General features: G+C 37.0%; 1 protein-coding gene across 1 annotated transcript in view; it reads left to right on the top strand.

Annotated features, from left to right (window-relative positions):
• Positions 1 to 3,726: 3,726 nt before the first annotated feature.
• Positions 3,727 to 19,872, top strand: part of syn2b (synapsin IIb) — a 71,226-nt gene continuing 55,080 nt past the window's right edge. Inside the window, 2 exon segments of the mRNA XM_046875030.1 lie at positions 3,727 to 4,233; positions 4,236 to 4,362. Of these exon segments, the coding sequence (XP_046730986.1) occupies positions 3,981 to 4,233; positions 4,236 to 4,362 (380 nt within the window). The 5' untranslated portion in view covers positions 3,727 to 3,980.

Below are 19,872 nucleotides of genomic sequence, written 5' to 3'. Positions count from 1 at the left end.
TTGTCTTGTCCGCGGAGGGATCTGCTGTTTTGGCAGGCGGCAAGCGGCTTCCGGATAGCATCTAGCGGTTTACGCATGTGGAAGAGTAGCTTGGGTTCGCCAACTTATTGGGAAATATATAGTTCATTCTTAAATATATAAAAAAAATCACAATAAATGAAAAAAATTATTTTCCACAAGTCAATTCAAGTAAATAGGCACAAGTCCGAGTCAAGTCTAAAGTCACAAGGAGCAAGTCTAAAGTCAAGTCGAGTCTTATCAGAGATCTAGTCAAGTAAGTCTCAAGTCCAGAAAATTGTGTCATATGACTCGAGTCTCCCACCTCTGGCTATTATACATTAATGGTGTGTAGGCTGTGGTGATCTTCTTCCTAGTTAATTTTTGCTACAGCATTAAATAAAGATCTAAATGTAAATAAAGTTTGTGATCATACTCCTGACAAAGTGGACAAAAAATTATGACTGAATTGCGAATGGGTGCCTCCTAAAAGCATAAAAAATTCAGCAATCAAAACAATTACATGAGTAGGTAAAGAATTGTGGATCAAATGGATTACAGAATGCAATTTCTTCAGTGAGTCAAGTTGCTACACATCATACAATACCAACATTGTACACAACTATATTCAAAAAAGACACACACTAGGTGTGTAAAAAATAAATAAATATAAATATACATTCATGGATATATACACATATATACACACAAAATACAGGTAGTCCTCTACTTACAATAGAGATTCGACCCCATCGTAAGTCGAAGATGGTGCTATGACTGGGACAGCCTTTCCTGCTTCATGCTGATTTATAATTTTCATTTTCTGCTTCAAACTGATTGAGGTATGGTACATCGTACGTTGCTGCCTGTGCCTGTTGCGTGAAATATTTTTACAATTTTGTCATATCGCTATCATCATCGTAAGATCAAAAAATCATTAGTCGACCAATTGTAACTCCGGGACCATCTGTACAAGGTTGAAGACCTGTTTAGAAATGTCACAGCTTGTGGAAAGAAGCTATTTATGAGCCTTGTGAATGTGGCTTGAATTTTACACAGTCTTTTCTTTAAAAGGAACAAGGTGAACAGTTTGTGTGATGGATGAGTGGAGCCTGATTAGTTGCTTCAGGCGTTTCTTGTGAACAGTGTGTTCTGTGTAGATGTTAATAATATTAAGGGAGTTGGTGCCTGTGCCTCTCAGAACAGTCCTCACCATCCTCTAGAGAGTTTTCTATCCGACTCAGTACAGTTACCATACCATGTTATACATTCGGTCAGAACAGACTTAATAATACTCTTGTAGAAGCTGGTAAGGATCGCTAATTGCATATCTGCTTATTTTAACTCAAAGTGAGGCTCAAAATGAGGTGTTCATGCAAAGTTGTTGGTAATGTATACACTTAAGAACCTGAACATGGAAACTTGTTCCACAAGCATTCCAAAGAATTATATAGGTTGGTGTGTGTATTGTGTTGTTCTTAAATCCATCACCAACACTTTTATCTGACTGACATTTAAGGCAAATTTAATGATGTTTTCACCAGTCCTCAAACAGTTGTACCTCATAATTATTTGTGTTGAGTCCCAAAGTTTTGGTGTCATCTGCAAATTGAATGATGTGGTTGCTCTAAGTTGCATTAGTAACACTTTTGTTTGTGAACAGGATAAATAAAAGGGGGTTTAGAACACAAGCCTGTGGGTTTTAAACGCAGAGGGTTATAGTGGCAGATTTTGTTGTTGATAATACTTGCTTTTTGGGGTCTGCAAATTTAGGACGCAGTCTAGGATTAAGGATTGCAAACCATGTGAAGCATGTTTGTCTATTAACTTTTGGGGAATAACAGAATTAAAAGCAGAACTGAAGTCTATAAACAACAGGCTTACATAAGTTTTTTTACCAATTTGTCAGAGAAAATTGAAGCACAGAGAAGATGGCATCCTTGTTGAGGCGACTGCAAAGATCTGCATGCTGATGAGGATCAAGAATGGATGAAATGCAGGTTTTTATATATGGTGTGACCATTGAAAGTACTTCATGATGATGGAGGTTAGAGGTATTGGGCTAAAAGCATGTGGCTGAAGATTTTTTGCTATTGGAAAAATGGTCTAATACTTGAAACAAATATGGACAAAAGCTTGGGATAAGGTCCTGCAGCCTTTCAAGGGTTTATCTTTAGGAGAGATCTTTATCTATTGTAGTAGTATTTAAAAACTATAAACGTTGTTCTTTCATTTAATGGGTTTGATTACTCAAATAAAAGTCATGGGCATTAAAAAGTCATTTAAAGCCCCCCCCGGAGGTAGTTGTCTTTATGGCATACAGGAAGAAACTACTGTCTTTATTGGTTTGCTTCAGATCATTGCTTCTAAAATGTTTTTGTTACAAGCTCTCAGGACACAGAGGTTTTGGATGAATTCAGTAGTTACAGTCAGGCTGATTGTGATATCCTCCACACTTTTATTAATCCTGTGAGTATAGACTTCATCAGTGAATCTCCAATTATATGATTTGTTGCTGATCACTTGTGGTTCAAATTATTAATTCTTCTCATACATAAATGTACAAAAATAAAGGATTTTTTTGAATGGTAAAAATGTGTTTTTTTGGTCAGAATTTGGGGAAATCTGTTCCATTTGCTTCTATATAAAATTTCATAATTCTTTTTTTATTGGACATTCACTTTCTACAATAAAGCATATCCGCATTGATCCATACAATGGCACTTTAATTCCCACTTAAATGTGCTGCGTATATCTCTGTTTACAGTGTTCGATATTCACAATGTTTACAATTCACATGGATGGTTTTAATTGGTAGATGTGTGTGTCATGGCAGTTTCTGGTGCTTGATTTTAGACTTTTAGACTCTCTTTGTGGAAACATAGCAAAGGTTCAGTTTGGTGTCCTGATAAGTTACGTGATTTAAAACACCATAATTACTTTTAAACATTTACAAGAATATTTGGTCTTCATGCTCTATGTTGAGTACAGGTTCACATTTGCATAAAGCATTCATATTTGTACTTGCCCGTGTTGATTACAGCAAAAAAAACCATTAAAACAGGTAAAAATGTGCGATAAACTTTTAATAAATTGTGAGTTAACTTATGACAATCATGCGATTAATTGCAATTAAATATTTTAATCGATTGACAGCCCTAATATATATATATATATATATATATATATATATATATATATATATATATATATATATATATATATATATATATAATTTTGTGTTATTTTATCATTTAGATAAATGAAACAAGATAGGGTTATTTAAATACAAAATATGAAAGATCAGCTTGAACCCTAAAATTTTAGACTAGTCCACAGCCGTAGGAGATTAAGGGGTTAATCTGTGAGTGGAAAGAAGATGACACACTATTTGTGTTTCTCAGAGCTACAGTGCCCAGGAGGTAGGCAGGAAGAGCTCCACCCAGTTAATTTTGTATTAATCCGTCTTCAAGTCCCTGGAGGTCACAATGAGAAATAAAAAAGAGAGAAAAGGGTTAGTGGATAGCAGAAGGGAATGCCATCGTTAAGGAGTAAAGGGGGTAGCACCCCCGCTTATCTATATTCATTGGAAACCCCTATTGCAATCTGCAGTACGACACAACTACGTAGGTCATGACGCAGCAGAGTGAGAAGGGGAGGGGGAGAGTGTGTGTGTGTGTGTGTGTGTGTGTGTGTGTGTGTGTGTGTGTGTGTGTGAAACGAGAGAGGGAGGGGATGTAAGAGAGAGGAGGCTGAGGCAGAACACGAGCATCTCTCGTTCAGGCTGTCAGAGCTCAGGCAGACAGAGAGCACAAGGAAGAGAAGCAGCATTTAGTCATCATTAGGACATCCATCTAAATAAACCCTTACTAGCAGGAAGTGGTACGGTAGAGTGCAGTGCTTCAGGAGGTCCATCTCCATAAACACCTGAGCAGTTCTCTGTCAATCTCTCTACAAAGGTTTAACCTTCATCAGTCGCAGCTATGAACTTCCTGCGCCGTCGCCTCTCTGACAGCAGCTTCATTGCCAACCTGCCCAATGGTTACATGACTGATCTGCAAAGGCCTGATCCTCCTCCACCTCCTCCACCCAGCGCCTCCTCTCAGCAGGTTCCATCTTCTTCTCCTGCTCCTGCTCCTACTCCTGCTCCTGCTACAGCCACCGTTCCTCCTTCTGCTGCTCCATCTGTCTCTCCAGCACCTGAACGCCGGACCCAGGCTGCTTCATCCAGCTCAGGTTCTTCAGCTCCATCACCAACGTGGTGAAGCAGACGGCAGCCTCAGCAGGATTGGTTGAGCAAAGCTCTGCTCAGTCTTCCAAGAAGTTTAAAGTGCTCCTGGTGATCGACGAGCCACAGAACGAATGGTTAGTACTCTATATTCTATGCATAGTACGTTTTTTTTCCCAGCCTCTTAATCTCCGCTTGCAAATGACCTTTGAGAGGGCAGAAGTGGAAAAAAAAGCTGTGCAGGATAAACTGGCTTGAGGCTCTGATTTATTTTTTTTGCATAAAATATGGAACAGATCTCGTGGGTCTCTTGGATTTGTTTGCAATAACATGATATCTGAGTTTAGTGGATTAAATACTCACTTTGATATCTTGAGATTTGTAAGAATATTATATTTAATACTCTATTTATTCTTTAATGCTTTACTATCTTATAAAATCATATGCAGGTTCATTTTTCATTCATTTAAATTCTTTAAATTAAATTGTCCTCGATAGCGTTGAAGAAATTGAGGTGTGGGTGGTGGGGTGGGGAGTTCACAGCACCACTGAGACCAATCCTGGTCAATCAGATGCTTCTTTCTCATTGGCTGGTAGGTTATTAGAAAAACAATCCCTACTATAATGTTGATATTGACAAGAGACACTAAATGTCCATGGTATTATAATAATTAGTAGGTCTCATAAAAAATAGCCGCAAAGGAAGCTAATTATCTTTCATATCGTAATAAAGCAAGAGTCGAAGCATTACCCACTACTTTGTATATTTATGATCTATCTATTAGTTGCATATATTATAGGAAAACCAGCCATCTTTTCATTCGATGGAACTGAAGCCACTGTGTTTTCCTTTGGCACTATTGATTTTTCCTTCATGGATGATTGTGCAGAGCTTTCCACAAGATTGACTGAGCTGGCGCTCCCACTTTCCGAAAGTAATCTCCACTAGAGTCATCGAGGCAGCCGTGTTTATCTTCCATCCTCGAAGCCAGAGCATGCATTTCGGTTTAGGTTTTAGTAACGAACTGCAATCAACACTTTCTGTGTCTTGCATTTGATACCACTGAAATGCGCTCATATTTAGAAGCAATAACACATCGATTTTCCTTTCCTCTTTGAAAATCTCAACAGGTGCATGTCATCTGAGTAGTATTGCAAGCGATGCAGAGTGTTGAGATGCCAGAATATTCCAGGAAGCCCAATAAAAATAAAAATTGTTCTCCATATTGACATCCCTTTTACATGCCTTATCATCGTTACACCTGTTCATTTAGATTTTCTATGCCCCGAACAGCAGTGTTTAATTTCGTATTTTGGGGCAGCAGTGCACAGACATACTCTGAATGACTCTCTGAATAAATTGGTCCAGATTGTTTCGTGTGTGAATAGCCCCAGCAGAATGTTTACATAACTGCAATGTCATCTCAGAGCATAAAAGTGACGTTGGTTGTTGTTTGCTGCAATGTTCCAAGCTGGCTACCCAGAAATAAGCTGTGTGCTTTCATATTCAGGGTTGAATACAAAAAAGGAATGTGTTTTTTATTATTATTTCCATTAAATTTGTGCAATCCTTATGCCTATCAGGTAAAACCCAAAATCTTAATGATGTTATGAGGTTGGAAAAAAAACGTTAGATCATTTTTAGATTGTAATTTAAAAACAGAGTCTGTGTTGATGTCGAGGGACAGGGCTCTAGAGGCCTGATCATGTGATTAAGTGATAAAAAAGGATATGGTGAATCATCATGCTCAGCCTGGGGTATGCTGCATCTGTGCCGACTGTGTACTGCGTGGGAGGATAAATGCACAAGCATGTGCGTGTGTGTGCGTGTGTGTGTGCATGTATAGCTTGTGCACAATTGCATATATTGCTGGTGGAGGATGGGTATGTATTCAGGATCTATTCTCCTATTTTGTCCATCACACATATTAGCCTTGACATGAATGTTGACACACAGTCTGCTTTTATTTGCATGTCTATTGGTGTACACAGGGAGCAGGTGCTGAGGTGGAGACTGCCTCTCTCAACGCATCCAATATACCATAATTCAATAAAGTTGAATTAAAGCTTTTTTCTTTTTTTTTTTAATAATGGCAAGACTGAATCAGCAGACATACCATTTCTCAGTTTAACAGTGAATAGATTATCTCAAGCAGGTTCCCCCAGTTTCTCCAGGCATTCATCAGTTCAGCAGTTAGTACTTAATTTTTATTAGTTTTGATATTAAATGCGTGTGTGTGTGTGTGTGTGTGTGTGTGTGTGTGAGTGAGAGAGAGAGAGAGAGAGAGAGTGTGTGTGTGTGTGTGTGTGTGTGTGTGTGTGTGTGTGTGTGTGTGTGTGTGTAAAACAAGAAAAAAGCATTGCCACAATTGAAATGAAACGCATGATTGATGGACAGACATCAGCAGTATATCAAACCCCCCTCAAAAAGGGTCAGGTTAGCTTTTTGCTTTCTAAAATGTCCAAAACACTGGATGTTCCTGGTTATGTTTTGGATTTATCTACCTCCACTTAACTGTTGTCTCATTATTTTGGACTGCAACTGGAATTTACAACAAAGTCAAATTATTTTAATCCTGAAATGAACTTTAAACTAGAAATTGCTATGATGTGTGATAATTAGGTCAATATGATGATTGGTATAAATACTGTATCTTACAGAGGCAGAGTCTCTCAGAAGTAAAGAGGGGCAAGGCTTCACTAATTTGTGAAAGACTGTGTCTACAAATTGCGGAACAATTTCAAAATAATGTTCCTCAACATAAAATTGCAAAACAGTTATTATATTATTATAAATAGTATTATATATTATAAATATTTCATCAATACAGTACATATCACCAGTAGCTTCAAAGAGTCTGGAGAAATCATCTTGCACAAAGGATATTGGATATCTGTGACTTTAGGCTCTTAGACGGCACTGCATTTAAAACAGTCATGATTCTCTAATGTAAATCACAAGTCATTGTCTGTGAACATAATTTGCCATGTCATCCACAAATGCAGGTAAAATCACTATCATGCAAAGCAGAAGGCATGCGTGAGCATGATCCAGAAATGCCACTATCCTCTCTGGGCCAAAGCTCATTTCAAATGTACTGAGGCAAAGAGGAAAACTACTCTGTGGTCAGACAATCGAAATTTTAATTGGAAATCATAGACACCACGTCCGCCAGACTAAAGAGGAGAGCAACCATCTGGGTTGTTATCAGCATTCAGTACAAAGATCTGCATCTCTGATGGTATAGGAGTGCATAAGTGCCAGTGGAATGGGCATCTTGTATATTTAGAAAGGCTTCATCAATGCTGAACGATATATACAGGTTTTAGCAGCAAAATATGCTTCTAAATGCATACTGCATCTATTACAATAGCATGACTTCATAGTAGAACAGCCCAGGTGCTGAACTGGCGTGCCTGCAGTCTAGACCTTAAACTATTTGAAAACATTTGACACATCATGAAATGAAAAACACAACAAAGGACACCCAGAACTGTTGAGAAGCTAGAATCCTCTAAACATTTGGCAACAACATTCCTCTCCCAAAATGTCAGCAACTGGTCATTTAAGTTCCCAGATGTATACGGACAGAAGACATGATGCTACACGGTGGTAAACATGGCCCTGTCCCAACTTTTATGAAATTTGTTCCAGTCATCAAATTCAAAATCACCTTTTTGGAATTGGGGTGTAGAAATATAACCCCCTTAATGAATTTTAAATATTTTAGCTAACTTGCTAACATTATCAGGTCGCTGTTGCAAAGTTACATTGGCATTTACCGGAGAGGTGTGTAAACTGTTGCATTTTGTGCTTGATATGTACCTTTCTTCTAGGATAGGACTATTTAATTAAATTGGATACTAAACTGAACACACAAATTGAAAATGTACAAACAGAATCATGATAAACAAAGAACAGAAATTTCAAGTTCAAGCTGTGTTCCATCATGTTTAACTGTATCTCTATCCCCTTACTGTATGTAACACATATGTTTACCTGCACACCACTAAATTGGGAACACACATACATCTGTGCATTCATGTAAATTATACAATCAACCAGTCATGCATCAATACAATTCAAAAAGTAATGAAAGATCAAGCTCAAAAACTTAAGTTAATGTTCATATTAAACATCAAATTGGGGAGAAATCTAATTGACTTTGGCTGTGGCCTGGTTGTTTTTGATTTGGGTATTTTAAAAACTGTTAATCTGCCTGGATTTTTGTTCATTTTGGTCAGAGGACAATGGCCTGACTGGTTTTACATAATCGACTCAAATAAACACTCTTTTTTAATCATGGTATGCAGACAAGCATCTCAGATCATACAACATGCTGAACCTTGAGCTAGATATGCTAAGCTGCAACACTTAATGCATCAAGACTCTGAATCTAGCTTTGGCACAAAATCTCAGAAAAAGATCAGACAATGTTCTACACATTTTCAAGTCTGCCCAATGTAGCCTCAGGCTTCTGATATAATACTGCCACATGATTGGTTGTTTGGATAACTGCAAAAATACATTGAGTGTATTTCTGGAGCTGGAATGACCTGAAAAAAAAAACCAGACTCATAATTAATCTCTAACTGTAGCTTTACATTTTATATAGTTAAAATAGCATAGCACATTTCACACATACATCGACTAGGCATAGAATTATGACCCTATAACATTATGATGGGTGAAGTGAATAACAGTGATTATCTCTTCATCATGGCACAGTGTGTGAGATATATTGTGCAGCAAGTGAATATTTTGTCCTCAAAATTAATGCGTTATAAGCAAGAAAAATGGGCACGAGTAAGGATTTGAGGGAGTTTGACAAGGGCCCAATCAACGACTGGGTCAGAGCATCTCCAAAACTGCAGCTCTTGTGGGGTGTTTCCCATCTGCAGTGGTCAGTATCAAAAGTGGTCCAAGGAAGAAACAGTGGTTAACCGGTGACAGGGCCATGGGTTGCCAAGGCTCATTGATGCACGTGGAGAGCGAAAGCTGGTCTGCGTGATCTGCTCCTGTAGCTCAAATTGAAATTGTTAATGCTGTTAATACTTGATGAGTCAGGACTGTTTTGGCAGCAAAAGGGGGACCAACACAATATTAGGCAAGTGGTCATAATGTTATGTCTGGTTGGTGTACAGGTTTGCCTTATTTTTTTAATTCAGACAGAAAATGTTTTAAAATAAACAGTATTTCAAATATAGTGGCCATTTGAATGACCACTTGTGATTTACATAATCCTCTGTCAGTGGGTGTGGTTTTTTAGAGTTTATGTTTGAAGCCTTGCTGAATAGCGTCTGATACTGAAATAACTCTGTCACCACTGATGAATGGCCTACTGTAAGAAGCTTTCAAATCACCCCTGTACCGTTTACTGTTTCTGCACAGAATGGAGGGATGAAGAAGCACACTATATATCTGGTGCTTTTAACTTTTTATACATGAAGTAACCCCCAGGGACACGCAACATATTAAATCAATTCCACCTAGCAAGAAGGCTATGTAGCTAGCTAAGCCCACATAGTAGTACTGTGTTGTCTATTGCTACTTGGTCAATGACAGGATTTATGTCTTCACTAAAGCGCGATGAATGCTGAATGATGCATTCATGCAATGATGCATGATAGAAGCTGAATGAGGCAGGGTTTTTTCTGGAAGATGATTGGACTGGAATATAGATTTTTATTTAATCTTGTTCATGCATGTTTGTAAAAGTAAAAGTGAGTTACTGCCATGATTCCTGTGTTACAGTCACCAGAGAGAATCCCTTAGTGTTAATCAGTGTCCTTTACGCTTTAAGCTGATTTAGGGAATAAGGGAATTCTTCTATTGTTTTTGCTTCTTATGGTCATCATCATCCATGGATTCACCACATAACTAGAATGATATTCAATTTAGAAGACAACATACTGTAAGGACAGTCATCTTCTAAGCTATCATGATTTGTTCAAATTAGACCTAAATCAACTTTGTAGCCTCTATGTCTTTCTCAAGGTTATTTGTTATGCTATGTTTGTTCAGGCTTGCTTATTATTAGAAATCTAGCACCATATTAGGATTTTTATAAAATCCTAATTTTGTCCTAAATTAAAAAAAAATGTTCAAATGAAACATAAGGAATTGGAATTTTCCAAACTGAATTAAGTTTGTCTAACAGATATTTTATATTTTCTGGTTAGAAATATGTCCACTTTACAAAAAGAGATTATGTTTAAATATGTAAGATTATTGTTGTGTTGTATGCTAAATTAAATAGTTTTCATGGGTTTCCCAATATCTTAGAAAAGATCATCATTTGTAATGCATATTCCAGTTAGGACTTAATTTAAAACTAATGCTGTTAACCTTTTCTGTACACAGCTCAGATATTCAATCATGCCATTTAGCCTCAGTGGCCTTAGTGTGAGGATGCATGTTATATTGTTGATTATTAAAAGCTCTTATTTTCTTAGGCTTAAGATTTGTGGCAAATCTGGTCATTAGTTTTAAGCTTATCGTCATCACCATGGGGATGTGCCATTTAGTAGTATTTGTTCAGAACCATAAAGCCTTTTTATTCACTTCGAATACTTATAATTAAAGTCCAGTCAGTGATTTGTAGGGATCCGATTGACACTTGCAGCAACTGTTTCTATTTAGATATCCCTTTGGGGGGTGTGAAATAACACAATGCCTCAGACAAATTGCACATCAGGCTTTATCTCAATTACAAGTACCTTATGAATAGGTAAAGCCTAGTAAAATATTTCCTAGTCTATCCATTATTTGTCTTAAGCTACGAGAAAGATTGTGCTGATGCTCAATCTTGACCTAGAAAAGTGAACTTTGTATGGTTTTTTTTTTTTTTATTTCTCTTGAATAAAAATCCTCAGTGATTTGCTTATCTGCTCTACTGAATAGATTCCCAAAACTCCTATTGTGGCTATGGACCTGAAGCTAAATCTCTCCATATTGTCTTGGCATATGCTGTTTTTATAGTGACTGCTGATTCTGTTTAGAATGATAACATTCAGAGCTGTCATGATTTATTTTTTTTAATGCACACTCACCACCATGATTTGCCATATGCTAAACATGTAGCCTGTAGTTTCTTACATACTGGCTTGGTAAAAAAGAAAACACGACTGAGTTGCCACACTTTCTCAAAATAGTCTAAACTTTGCAGGAAACATTAGCTAAATTTGCTAACTAGTTAGCTTAACCGTTAGCAAACCTTTACAAAAATCACTGGTTAATTAGCAAACTCTTACACAAGGCACTGGTTGGTTAACCAGCTTTTACAAAGGTAATTGGTTGTAATAAATTTTTTTTAACAAATTGCATCTCTCATGCAAGATAATAATGCTTTAAAATACATTTTATTGTTCTGTAATGTTAGCTTGATATTTAGTCGCCTGTTTTACGGGAATAACACTTGTCTTTCAATTCTGTTTAATCTTTGAAAAAAAGTCACACATGAATACAACCTGTTTCACAAGAACATTAAATAAAATACCACAAAATAATAATAATAATAATAATAATAATAATAATAATAATAATAAAAAAGCACATTCTGTACCCTCTGGTCTGAAGATAAACCTTGGCCTTTAAAAAAAAACCCATCAAGGTTTGATCTTCTGAGCCTGTTGTCATAGCCTCAGGCAGCTCTATTTCTCACCCACAGCTCACTGAGAAACACTCAGCATTCACTATTCACCATATATATATATATATATATATATATATATATATATATATATATATATATATATATATATATATATATATATATATATATATATCTTCAAGGGTTTCTTTACTTATACACAAAGCAAATTTCATGATCCATGACAGGCAGGTTTCATAAAAAGATACAAAAACCAAATTTATATTTCAAACTAACAGACTTTGGTTAAGAATTGAATGATGAAAACATTTATATTATTGAATTAAATAAGCAATGTTGTGGTGACTGCACATTTTAGCATAGTTTGGGTCCAATGCTTGGGTACAAGTGTTCAAATGTTCAACACTTTTGAATGTCACAGAAAGTGATTTAGTCTTCCAAGTCTGCATTGACATTGTGGACCTTGATGCATTATTTAGATGTTTTGGTTATTGATAATTATATAGATGCTTTTTTTGTAGTGACCCTTGTATTATTTCTATGTTCCTACAAGGATGCCCCATGAAAAAATATTGGTCGACAATCAAGCCAGGATTGACTGTACTGGACCTTTGCCCCATATTTCATTGACTCCATTTGATATGTATTGTCTGAACACCATTTTAACCTAATAATTTAATAATTACAGAAACTATTTGAATATGACCCATTTCAAATGTGAAAAGTCAGATCCAAGCTGCAGCAAAAAAATAAAAACTGATGTCAGTTTTGGCTGACAATAGTAATGTAGCTCAAGTCTTTGGAATACTGTATTTATAGTAGTGGGTTTAAATCAAGCTGACTGCACTTGCATCTCCTATGTGTTCAAGGTCATACCACACGTGCAGCTATTTTGACCAGACATTGACTGAAAGATAAAAAATAAAACAATCAGAGTTTGCATTTTTAAGAGTATAGAAAGAGCAAGCTTGCATTCTAAAGGCAAGAGAAATACATATTTCTGCTTCGCCACAAATGGAACTGCCAGATCCAGCAAAATGTTGAGGCAAGATGTTAGGTCTGCAAAGATATTAACAGTAATATGAGGCTGCTTGTTTTTACACACTGCAAACCGAAAATGATTAAAAATATAAAACATTACAGAGGAAGTGAATGTTCCTTTCATTGGTTAAATTGATTGCTATGGTAACAGGATAGATGCATCCACAGTTCGTTTTGTAGTTGGAAACAGTTCAGAAATGTGTGCTGAAAGAGATTTGGATATTTCCATACTATTTACATAATGAATGGGAATAAAAAACATTTTGTCTAATGAAACAAAAAGCTGAATTCACTTCTGCATTTATAATACAGCTTACTTTTTTTTCTGACTGTGTTTACGCCTCATCCTCTTGGTTTGTCTTTTTAGTAAAGCGTGTTTTTGAACCCATGTCCCACTACACCAGCAAAGCAAAAAGAAACAATAGTTTTGAACGAGTAGGTCGGTGAAGTCACAAATGCAAATTGCAGTGCCTCAGCATTGATAATTGTAGTATGTAGGGCAGATTAAGGGATATTGTGTGTAAAGCTGGCATATACTGCCTGTGTAGTAGATAAACTAGTGTAGGTGTGCTTCCATCAATCTTTCAGCACCCACACGCTCAACAGCTTGCTCGTGGAAAGACACATGAGGCATCTCTCAGAACTCACACATATTCTCATAAACATATATATCCTCATCCTATATATACAGTATATATAAATGCAAGACTCTGTGATGTTTCTTCAGAAAAAGTGTGTCAATCTCTGTGGATTCAACCTAGTGGTTAACAGTACACTTTGACTATTGATTAAGCTGTCACATGGCTTATAGATGGCCTTTTTCTGCCCATGCAGTTCAATAAGGCTTTGGAGAATAATCTCAGGCTACAGTGTGGCTTTCAGAGAAGTCAGCTTTATTCAACTGCAAGACAGCCATTTTATTAAACAGCAGACATAATTTACAGCACACTGATGTTCCATTCACTGACAGAGCCATAAAAACCGCCTACTGTTCACATTGATGAAACGATTGCAAAGAGGACTACAAGATGTCTCAGGGACATTCAGTCACTCAGGCTTGGGGATGCGTTTAAATGTAAAATATATTCGATACTGATATACAGTATCGTCATATTCAATTCTTTATATCTAATCTTTTTTTCATGTAGATATTTATTTTTATTTAAAATTTCACTGAATGTTTACCTTCTTAAACACATGTTTAGTATGCTATATGCCATACGCCTGCACTCGTAAATGTAACATAATTAACATAATGAGATTCTGATTTAGTTGAAAAATAAGGTCCCAGTCCATTTACCAAGATTTGCCTCACATTTATCTTAGAAGAACAATCACTGTGTCAAGCAGGTTACATCTCCAAGATGGATAGAAGGTGCTAATTGGATTTAGTTGAATTTTGATGCCCAAATTTGTGCCCTAATTCAGTAGCTTGGGATGAAAAATGGGAGGAAAGATGCTTTTTTTTAATAGCAATTGCTCAGTTCTTTGTCCTATGTAATGTAAATGTAATGTAAATGTAATGTAAAATGGTCTTCTGATTATTATAGCTTTGTGCTCTTTCTTTTTTATTACAGAATATTTAATGTTACTTTCTAAGATAACATTTATATATAACTTTTATGAATAACATTTATAACATATATATAACTTTATAACTTCTATAACATCTTAATTTTCAGAAAACAGACACAATTAAAGTAAGATTTTAAAACTTTTCCACAATAATGAAGAACCATATATAGTATAACCATGTTAAAAAAAAAGAATGACAAGCTGGATAGCGAACATTACCCACTTGTTAATTAGTTACATACTTTTTTGTTTCCCTATACAAAGTTCTATTATAACAGTCACAGTGGAGAGTGTATGGAGGAGGAGGTAAGAGAGCTATTCAGACTAAAGGACTAAAGCTTTGCTGCATTGCCCTCTCTAGGGAAAGATGAAGTATTATTCCAACTAATTCCAAGTGACACCTCTGTGAACCAGTGTTGAAACAGCATTGTGGGTAATGTAGCCATTAGGCAAATAGGTAGAAATAGAACATTTTCTGAATTTCATAAAAAAAATATTCTTGGGTGCTGCTGATACTACAAACATACATGTTTAGTATGAAGATTAATGCACACGTTTCGGGGGCTTTTTGATTGAAGGAATGAATCAAGAAAATTTGGCTGTTGGAATTAGTAGACTCTGAGCTTCAAGATGCGTGAGAGAATACATTTTGTACATTTTGTCATTTGTATCGTTAGCCTGGTGTGCTGCTGTATCATTAATGCATGCGCCTAAGAGCTGGCACAAGGTTTTTGGTTGTTTTGAAAAGTGCATCTGATAAAAAAAAAAAAAAAAAGTCCCTGAAAAGCCCCTCCAGTGTGCAACAAAAAAAATTAATACCATTTTGGGTCGTATCGATTTCGCAGACTCTGCTGTATAAATAATTGAGTTTGCACTGGAAGGTTTGCCCTCTTCACAATCACACCTAGTGTCACTGTGTAGAATCGCCTGCGGATTAGACATCGATCCAGGAAAGAAAAAATAAAGAGTTGAGGAGAAATTGTGAGGCACAGACGAGCCACGGTTGGCATGTGAGACAGAAATTACTGATAAGGTATATGATGATATGGTAATATGATAATATTGCTCCCTGTGCTAATGTTCGACCAAACAAACTTTATAGGGAGAACGATGGAAGAGTAAAAGGCACTCCCTCAGCTCTTACTGGCAAATGCAGATTAGCCCAGCTAATGTTTCTTGTTAGTATAATAGAATGAGGGATGCTGCATAACTAATGAGGTGCGTGCTTTCCTCTGCAGGAATCTCTCCCAGTTTAATCTCTAAAGCTCATATATCATTGATACCTGGGCTCTGCCATTATGGGAACTCTGTCGTGGGCAGCTGCTCTTTTTTAGCAGTCATTGTGAAAAATAAGGCAGTGACCTTGAATGGGCTGAGAGAATTCAGAGCTTTAACTGTGCTGTTTTAATGATAAATATCTTTCTCCCCAAGGCTCTTAAAGATATGTTTTTGAATGCGTGCATTTTTTATTCTTCTCTTTTACATACTCTAACCTTGGTATAATTTAGTGTGGGCTTTGTCTTTTCCCTGCCATGTCTGTGATTAGATAATGATTGTCTGCTAACAATAGTACCACTGAAGGGCAGGAATAAGATTTGCAGTAAAGCCTATTTCTGATAAAATAAAATAAAATAAAAAATCTACCTACGCTTAATAGAAAGTTCTTCAGAAATGTTTTAGAATCTCAAACTAATCAGAATATTTATCAAAGGCAGAGAATTTGGTTTTCAATTTACCATTCACTGCACATTTGTAGCTTCAGTTTCTGTGGCATTTAAGGAAATCTTTATGCTTGTGAAAACGTTTCCAGGTACAAACACATTATTAATAGAATGAACTCATTTTGTGCATTAACAATTTTGAAAGCTAAAAATGTTAAATAGATCATAGGAAGAAAAAATTATGTAAAATCTAATATGACCTGACCATATATCTTTTGTGTGCTTTTTGAACATACTCATTCCTCATTTGCAGTAAAAATCTTCACTCTTCTGGGAAGATTTGAGTGTGCTTGTGGAAATTTGTGCTCATTCAGCCCCTACGTTGTTCAACCATGCAAAGTCACATATCATGTTCATCATGTTTATGTATTTGCCTGCTTGACAGGACCATACAAATTTGGGTATCTTGTATTAGAGTAGTTAAAATTTGGTAATTTGTGTACAACTCTCTCATACTGACCACTGGATGTTCAACCTGGCACCTCATGGCAAAGAGCTCTCAGAGGATTTTACAATTAGAATGGTTGCTCTCCATAAAAATGGCCTAGGCTATAAGAAGATTAGTAACACCCTGAAACTGAGTTACAGTACAGTAGCCAGGGTCATACAGAGGTTTTACAAGATGGGTTCCACTCGGAACAGGCCTCACAAGGGTACATCAAAGAAGTTGAGTCCTCGTCACATGCAGAAGCTGGCTTCAAAAAACAAATATGAGTGCTAAAAACATTGCTTTAAAGGTTGCAGAAGCGGAAGGCCCACTTGTCAGTGTTTAGACCATACGCCACACACTGCAACAAGTTCATTTGCATGGCCATTTTCCCAGAAGGAAGCAAGTAAAGCTGGCTCGCAGGGAACCCTGCAAACATTTTGCTGAAGGCAACCTGTCCAAGAGCATTAAGAGCATTGTCTAATGAGATGAAGATAAACTTGTCTGGCTTAGATGGTGTTCAGCATGTGTGTCAACACCCACTTGAGGAGTACCAAGAAAATTGTGTCTTGCCTACAGTCAAGCATGGTGGTGGTAGCATTTTGGTCTGGGGCTGCATGTGCTGCCTGTACTAGGGAGCCTCAGTTCATTGAAGGGAAAATGGATTTCAACATGTACTGTGACATTCTGAAGCAGAACATGATGCCCTCTCTTAAGAAACTTGGCCAATTTTCCAACAGGAAAATGACAAACACCCCCCCAAAATGACAAGGTCACTGGGTTACGTATGTAACCGTGCTTGCTTGAGGAAATGAGACGCTGCGTCAACAACGTTTTGGGAGTGCCTCTGCATGACCACTCTCTGAACCATTTGTGTAATCCGTCCAATAGTGGCACCAAGACGCAGACATTCCCCTTCTGGATGCATCATCACTTTGGGAATGAGTGTACAATACGGCCAGACACACCAGTCCCTGCCTAATGTAGATGAGCACAGCTAAACCGAAGACAGAGGGGTCAGGAGTGTCGCTAAGGACAAGGCTGCTAGGCCTGACGAAGGTCAGCGGGGTGGACCAGCCTGCAGTGTTGCAAATGCTTTGGAGAGAGACCCCAGAGGACAGGGACTTAGAGGCCACCACACTTTAGGTTGAGTGAGCGCTGACTCCAAAAGTCATAGGGAGACCAGATGACTCATAAGAGGAGGAGATAGCATCCACAATCCACCTACTGACCGTAGCAGATGAACAGCTGGTCTGACTTCCTCCATGTAGCAGTCCTGTGGATTTATTTGTCGTCTTCCCCTCCCCATCCTTCTTTGTAACTATCAAATACTGGCTGTAGAACCCGGATTCTCTGTCAATGGTGTAGCACTTTCTCATTCAACGGATTACACACGTGTTAGATTGTGGTTATGCAGAGGCATTCCCAAAGTGTTGTTGAGGCAGCTCGAGTTTGAGAGAAGAACTGCCTTGCTGAGAAAGCTGAAGTTGATGGAGTATGTCAGACCTGAACCTTATTGAGCACCTGTGAGGCATTCTCAAGCGGAAGGTGGAGAAGTGCCATGTGTCTAACATCCAGCAGCTATAAAGGAGTGGAAGAAGATCCCAGCAACAACCTGTGCAGCTCTGGTGACATAACTGGTGAATAACAATGGTGCTCACACAAAGTATTGACTTTTTGGACACAGTTTCGAATTATTCACTTAAGAACTGTAAATCTGTAATCTGTAAGATGCACATTGACTACTCTAAATATTCAATTTTCATTTTTATAGTATTGTCCCTTGAGAAGATACTAAAGTGGTTGCTGAGAACTTTAGAATGGGTTGTAACTAATATATATATATATATATATATATATATATATATATATATATATATATATATATATATATATATATATATATATATATATAGCTGTATCCATGCAGTAACAGAATAATGGCATTTTTAAAAATTATTTTACAGTAGAAAGCAACCTAATAAGCCCCAACCATCTATACTTTTACTTTTACTGGCCCTCCCTATCTAATATGATAAGCAATAACACCCTCTAATGTCCCTCGACAACAAGAGGTAGTCATCTAAAAATTGTCATGGTTACATAAAATTCCTACCAAACAATTAATTATACCACTGCTGAGACTGTCAGCAATGTTTACTTTTTAATACTAAACTATTAATTATTGTGTCTACAAATAAGTCTTCCTGCAGAGGTTCAGTGGCAAAACTGCTGTGTTCCAGCACAGTTATTGTATTCCTACAGAGAGCTCAAGAAAGCATGATTTTATTCTTCCAAACTTCTTCCAAAATAAAACAAGAACTTTTTTTGTTTTGTTTTAGAAACTGTTTCTATGTCTTGACTACATATCATGCTTTACATTTTTGTGGTAAAAATACTCATTGTTTGTTCACGGTGGCAAAACTGCAAAAATGCCATCCCAGATAAGATTGTAAATAATCTTGTATATTATTTTCTATTCTAAAAATACTATCTTTTAATATAAAATATATTATGTTTCTTGTTTTTTATATCTTATTTGGAAAATAGTTTAGATTTTGGACTCTGGAACCCCCCATAAAAAACGTATGTTCTATAAATGAGATGGATGATGATGTGTGCCAAAATGTCATAAATGCAAATTCTGTTCTGCAGGCAGATCATTTTGCTTAATTTTAGAAGTAATTTGCTAAAATATCTACTGCCAGCTTGAAATTATTTTTAATTACTCAATAAAGCTAGATAATCATACATTAAGTTTACTGATATACATTTTATTTAGCAGACGCCCTTATCCAGAGCGACGTACAAAAGTGCTTTGAGTCTCAAGTGATGAATAAATCTACACTGGTATGCAAGATTACAAACTTAATATAAATATAACTCTTGAAATCTACAAAGCAAACTTGGAAAGTGCTAATTTAGGTGTTTCAGGAAGAGGTAGGTCTTTAACTGTCGCTTGAAGATAGCCAGGGACTCCCCTGTATGGACATCTAGGGGAAGTTCATTTCACCACCTCGGTGCCAGAACAAAGAAGAGCCTTGAAGTATACTTACCTCTCATTCTGAGAGAAGGTGGTACCAGTCAAGCAGTACTGGAGGATCTCAGACAGCGTGGTGCAGTGTGAGGTGTGATGAGGTCTCTGAGGTAAGATGGTGCTGGTCCATTTTTGGCCTTGTAGGCAAGCATCAGTGTTTTGAAACTGATACGTGCAGCTACTGGAAGCCAGTGAAGAGAGCGTAGCAGTGGGGTGGTGTGGGAGAACTTGGT

Source organism: Silurus meridionalis, chromosome 19 (genome assembly GCF_014805685.1).
Source record: "Silurus meridionalis isolate SWU-2019-XX chromosome 19, ASM1480568v1, whole genome shotgun sequence".
In the NCBI taxonomy this organism is placed as follows: domain Eukaryota; kingdom Metazoa; phylum Chordata; class Actinopteri; order Siluriformes; family Siluridae; genus Silurus; species Silurus meridionalis.
Note: the sequence above shows the minus strand (reverse complement) of the source record. Positions and strands in the feature narration are given on the sequence as shown.